The following is a 6,659-nucleotide window of genomic DNA, read 5'->3' as shown; positions in this document are numbered from 1 at the left end:
TTTTGCTTGTAGTTTGGATATTTTTTTATTATTAGGGATTAAGTGGAGTTTATGTACCATATTCTCAGGAAAATATGGCCCTTACATGCACGCATCAAGCTTGCACGCTAGCCAGCCTTTATGGACATTTTTGGGCATTTGTGTTTTATGTTTTAGCAATTTTTGCTTGAAGTTTGGATATTTTTTATTATTAGGGATTAAATGGAGTTTAAATACCATATTCTCGGGAAAATTGAAATTAGGTGATTTTTTTCAAGCTAAAGGAAGGAAGCATCATGTGAGTGAGTAAAACTTATTTTAAATCTTGTTTATCAAACATGATTTCAAGTTGCACAAGCAATAGCTTGTGAGGCATTGCATTAAATGATTTACTTAAATGTTTATGATTTCTAAGATGAGTTTCAAGTTATGCAAAGTATTCACATATAAATGTTTTCATGAAATTATGCCAATATTATATAAATTACCTTTTAATGTGCACATACGATTTCTAATTATTGATGTGAAGGCTTTATAGAGGGGTCTAGCTAGGACGATTACATAAGTGAAGGCCTTAGTGCCTATGTGGGAAAGGTTCAGTGAAATCTGACCTATGTTATGTTATGAGTGTTAGTAGGATACTGGTATGGTATATGGTAAAGTGTATCAATGTTTGAGAAACTTATAAAAAGTTTCTAAAGTTTACTATAATGTTTAGAATGATTTCGGTGTTTAAAATATATTATGCATGACTATTTGGAAAATTGTGTTTTGAAAACATCACTCATTGAGCAATTTTAGCTCATTCTTTCAAATGTTTTCTCACTTTTCAAGTAAGACATGATGCCTAAGTTGAGCTTATCGCTGCCATGCCAATTAATCTTTGAAAAGAAATTGCAGAATTGATGTGATTATGTAATATTAGTGTGGGTAGAAATCTAGATTATGATAAGAACTATGCAAGTTAAACATTTTATATAAAATTGTAATAAGGTGAATTGTAATTAAATTTCTTTAAACTAAAAAGGTTATGTTTTATGTTTGTGCTATGTTTTTTAAATTAAGAAAAGGTTAAAGGGATTAGAGTCAGCAAGTATCATCAGGGTAAAAGGCAATATTGGTTAACTTCATGCCATCTGACCTCAGGTCGAGAGTAGGTGGCCGGTTTGGAAGAAGGTGTGACATCACATGCCTATCTAACCTATTACTTCTTAGAGATTAAAATACAATTATATGTCACCTATTACTATACATTAATTTAAAGCATGAAATTGCACAATCAAGTCAATCAATAACAAGAAAGAATAATTCATAATAACCAATAAATCAAGAGTAAAACACATAGACAAGAAATCTCAATCATATCATCAAAATATTCCTAAAAATATGATGAGTTTCTCTATAATTGTCAAAACTAGAAAGAACAAAGACCGTACATTTTCCATAGTGATGGAAAAGATAGAAACTCACATTTTCTTGTCATATATTATAGAAAATAGATTAAAATAAACGTAAAATCTAATGATGTAGATGGATAGAGGGCAAAAAAACGAGGGGACATATGCCCAAAATGTCCAACCAAATCAAATGGTATGACCTAAAATCCAAAGCTACAAAAATTTATATATGCACGACAACAATTTTGTAATTTCATTTGTCTTTTGCCCTAATTTCTATGTTAGGACTTCGAGTTGGTCTATTTTATCTTCATTTTCTTCTTAGTACTCGATTCTACTTTTTTGACTCTCGAAACCTATAAAATAATCAAATTAATATATAAAAGTCATAGAACGATCCTAAATTAAGCAGGAATAGGTAGCACATTTGGATGCAATCAACATCCACTATTTTCACTAAAAGAACAAATTTCCTTTATTAATTTTAGTATTCAATAGCTTTTATCATTATCTTCTTCCTCAAAGTTCATTATTGTAAGCATCAATTCTTCCGTTGAGTTCAACCCGTCTCTCTAACGAGTGTGCATTTTAAGATAAGTGTTGTGGTAACTTCATAAAGCAACCAATTTATACCATTTCTACAAAAGTCGGACTAAATTTAGTTTCAAAACAATGATGTTCTACAACACAAAGAATATCAACCGATAATACATAGGTGGGAGAGTAATTACAATATATATAAGCAAAATGGAATTATTTATCATTTGTTGATATAGTACAAAATAATAATAACAAAAACAATAAGTTTCAAGTCATTTTTAAAGACGACTAGAGCTCCATTTGGCCAATAAGAAGATAAGATTATTAAATACATAAAATTGAAAGAGTGGAGAGAAAATGGACCATATAGCTTTTATATCATAAAATATTGAAAATAATGTAGAAAAAAAAATGAAAGAAAATCGAATCCAAATGATGTAACTTTGCTTAGCTTAAAAAACAAATAAAAGAAAAACAAAGACAATTAACAAAAAATAGTATTAACATCAATTAGATCACATAGCATACTGATACAGTATAGGATCTAATTATAAGAGAAAAGTCCAAAATTAGCACGTGTGATTCTTTCGTCATTTTGGATTCCAATCTTGTCATTCGTATCTTTTCCTTTTGTATAAATATAATATAATTCATTATTGTTTTGTCCAAGAAATGTATGTAAAAGTTCCGCCCAATTTCATATTTTATATGTCTATATTTAACATTTAATTAACCACCTAATTAGCTTCAACTTCAACCAAACTTTACTTCCTTCCACACTCCCTACCCTATTACATTATAAATTACAAAAACAATAGTTAACATATTAGACAATTTACTTTGAAATCAAATAAGTAGACTTTTAAAAGTTACACACACACATATAACTTTCTAATACATCATTATTTAATTATTATCTTTCGTTCATTCTTTTTTTTTTCTCTAAATTCTTGTTTTCTAAGAACCCTGTCAATAAGGTAAGTCATAAGTAAAACAATTTTAGATATATATCCATTATTTGAAGAGCTAAGATTGTTCCATAAGTAAGTATACTTCTAAAAGTAAAATAATAACAAAATTTAAAAATATATATTCAAACGACTAAGTACAAATTGTTTGTCCTAATTAAATGATCAAATATTTTTATGAAAAATAATGATAATAAGCGCTCTTAAATAAATCTCCAAACAGTAACTCACCCATCTAAATATCTATTGAAGAGACAACTGAAGTGATCAACACACACCCTTGGATTTTTTTTTTTTTTAAAAAGACACCAATCAAAATTAAAACATTCATATGAAAAATATAAATAATATTACTTATCAAATACCATGGGATTGGATCCAGTTGCTTAATGACATCAAATCAACAAGTTTTAAATTGATATTTAAAAGAAAAAAGAGAAGAAGCTAGAGGATTAATTTAATTATGATATATAATTCATAGCATGTGGTCTAGTATTAAAATGTCCCAAATTACAAATAATAATAATAACAAAAAATGCAATAAGTGGGTATTGTTGAATAACTTTACACAAATATAATTAAAGAAAAGAGAGCAAGAAAAAGATGTGAAAGAAAAATGGAGAGGAGACAAAATATCATAATATAGTTGTGGGGGCAAAAGAAAGATCTTCTCTCAACAAAATAATAATAATAAACAAAAAAAAAAAATTATTTTGGTGATATGGGGAAAATCTAAAGGGTTCTTCTTTTGTAGGTCCCTCTAAAGATTTGCCATCACTTCTCTATATAACATCTTCCATCTTCTTCCTCATCGCTCCCTACTTTTCCTTTCTCTTTTCTTCTACTTCTCAAGAAAACCTCTGACTCGTATTTCCAAAACCCAATTTTAGCTCAAAATTGGATAGTTATTAAAACTATCTCAATTTGCATTCTCTTAATTAAAGAGAAATGAAGGAGATTAGTGGAAGAAAACAAGGTACATCTCTTTCACCATGTGCAGCTTGCAAGCTTCTCCGTCGTAGATGTGCTCAAGATTGTGTTTTCGCCCCTTACTTCCCCGCCGACGAGCCTCATAAATTTGCTAGTGTTCATAAGGTCTTCGGAGCTAGTAATGTTAACAAGATGCTACAGGTTAGTAAGTCAAATTATGATTTTCTTTAATTACACATTGGTTTTGTTTAATTTCTCTCTTCTTTTGAATATTTCTTTTTGCTTTCTCCCTAATGTTTGGTAATGTAATTAATTAAACTAGTTTCTTTTTAATTTAAGGAAGTTTGGATTATTAATTATAGAGGTGAGAGAGACTTCATTTTTTGGCTTAACCTGCTGAAATAAACTCAAATTAGTGGTTAAAATAATTAGATTATTTGTCACAAAGAGGAGCCAACCATTCTATATTCTCATATTATCCCTACTAACCACACACAAATTGACAAAACAGCCCAATAACTTAAAAAGAGGAAAAAAATAAAGTAGGGTTTTATAAAATATATAAAATTACATGATATTTTTCCATTGGTGTTCCATCGTTTTCTCTTGCTTTTTTCACTTTGATAATAAGCCACGACAAGATTAAACATCTCCTTCCCTCTCTTTCACACACTAGCTAGTAATTTAATACACTAATTATGAGTTACCATGATATTAACTTTTCAAGGCAAAAGAAAAAAATAAAGTTTTCAACTTTTCAAGAACTACAAAACCGACACACTTAACCAATTAAAACTATAACGATAGGACACTAATGATCGTAACTCATTTCATAATTCTTCGAGTTATAAAAGAAAAAAACAAATTATTATTTGAAACTGGATAATTAAATAAGATGGCAATATAAATAATGTTATGTATCTTCTATTTATTTTCCGTTATAGTGGTTAATTACGGTTGAGGAGCCCACTTTTTTCTAAAAAAAAAAAAAGAAAAAAAGAAAAGAAAAAGAAAGTGTGTCTCTACTTTTTGAAAAAGCAAACCCTAAAATTGGTTGGAAGACCAATTCAGGAGATTCCTTAGCGTATGAAAGAGTAAAGAGGGATTGTTTAATTTTGTACTAACTAATTAATCAAACCATACTTTAATTAACCATACCCTTTGGTTAATTAACACTTCATGAAACCAAAGTATAATTTAATTATGTTTTCATTAATTATTTAATCTTCTCAACTTTAACCCTCCATTACCCTTATACCTTTCCGTTAAATTACAATATCAACCTGAACTTTTTTATTCCTTCTTTGGTAGCTCCAAAAGAAAGGTAAGATTCTAAATGTTTTTTTTTTTCAAAAAAAATTATTTTACCATCCTAAATCAATATTATTTGTCTCATTCTAACGTCATAATGACATCTAAAATCCTTTCTTCATATAAAAGTAATGTAAATAGAGTTTGGTATATACATTTCTTTTAAATTTTTTAATAACTACTAATAAAATATATTTGGTTGCTCAATATATTACTAGTAGAGAAAATGGATGCAAATAAGTAGTATAATATAATGTTGTTGAAACATCTTCACTTGTTATTTAGTGACAACAATATTCAAGTACATACGAGAATATTGCTATACAAACTCTATAGTGTTATGAGATAACCTAGAGAAGTTTCTTAATAAGCTCCTCCAAATTGTTTCTCTTTAGATTTACTCTTCTTTAGTTTAATATTCGATACTATCTTGGTAAACATTTCTACCTCAAATAACCTAATTGATAATAGAGAGTTAAAGTAATCATATATTTAATAAAAATGATAAGGTTTCATCGTATTATTTTCAATAAAGTATATTCCCAATTAACAGGAGCTACCAGAACAACAACGAAGCGATGCAGTAAGTTCGATGGTGTATGAAGCAAACGCAAGAGTACGAGATCCCGTTTACGGTTGCGTTGGAGCCATATCATCGTTACAACAACAGATCGATCTCTTGCAAACACAACTAGCAATAGCGCAAGCAGAGGTGGTTCACATGCGGATGCGCCACTTCCCGTCATCCTCTTACAACCCAACGGCGGGCCACTCACCGGAAACCGCCTCACCTTCCAGCAAGATGAACATTCCGGCCCCAAACAAGTCCTATTTTTCCATGGACATGGTTGACCACGACAGCATGGGGGAGACCTTGTGGTCGTCTTGCTAGCTAATTAATTTTAAGCCTTTAGGCGTGCGTTCTTTTGCCTTCACCTCTTTTATTTTATTTTTTCTTCTTCTTATTTTTCCTAATTATCATTATAATGTGCTTTTCTTTATCATTATAATGGGGCTTGCTTTATTGTATGTTTGCTTTTATTAATACTTCTTTTTTCTTCTTTCGCTCTTAATATATATATATATATATATATATGTAACTTTGTAGAAAAGAAAAGAAAAGAAAAAAAAAATCGGTGCTACGCGGAGAGATTATTATGATAATTATTGATAACCATATTGTAAATGCTAAAACAATTAATGTAATTAAATTATGAGGTGTCATGTCTCTATATGTTCAATTTTAATCTATACTATTCATATAGTGTTCATTGTTTTCCCTTTATCCGTCCCTACTTTATTTTATGTTATGTTATGCAAAAGTAATTTGGTAATTGTTTTGTGCTACCTATATATATTATTCAATCTATCATATGTGTGAACTTTTTTCTTCCTTTATTTATTATATATACAGTTGTGTGATGGGAAGGATATAATCTACAGGGCACTTGAGGTTTATATCTATTTCTTTTCAAAACTATCAAAATCATCAAAATTAATCATTAAATTTTTATAGGATTTAAAATTCATGGAT

The 6,659-nt window shown here is 29.1% G+C and overlaps 1 protein-coding gene across 1 annotated transcript; it reads left to right on the top strand.

Annotated features, from left to right (window-relative positions):
- The first annotated feature begins 3,678 nt into the window (after positions 1-3,678).
- LOC101220394 (LOB domain-containing protein 4) lies at positions 3,679-6,359 on the top strand. Its single transcript, XM_004149994.3, has 2 exons — positions 3,679-4,015; positions 5,679-6,359. Exons 1-2 carry the CDS (start codon positions 3,833-3,835, stop codon positions 6,015-6,017), a joined length of 522 nt encoding a protein of 173 aa, XP_004150042.1. The 5' UTR covers positions 3,679-3,832; the 3' UTR covers positions 6,018-6,359.
- Positions 6,360-6,659: the final 300 nt, after the last annotated feature.

Source organism: Cucumis sativus, chromosome 6 (assembly GCF_000004075.3).
Source record: "Cucumis sativus cultivar 9930 chromosome 6, Cucumber_9930_V3, whole genome shotgun sequence".
In the NCBI taxonomy this organism is placed as follows: domain Eukaryota; kingdom Viridiplantae; phylum Streptophyta; class Magnoliopsida; order Cucurbitales; family Cucurbitaceae; genus Cucumis; species Cucumis sativus.
Note: the sequence above shows the minus strand (reverse complement) of the source record. Positions and strands in the feature narration are given on the sequence as shown.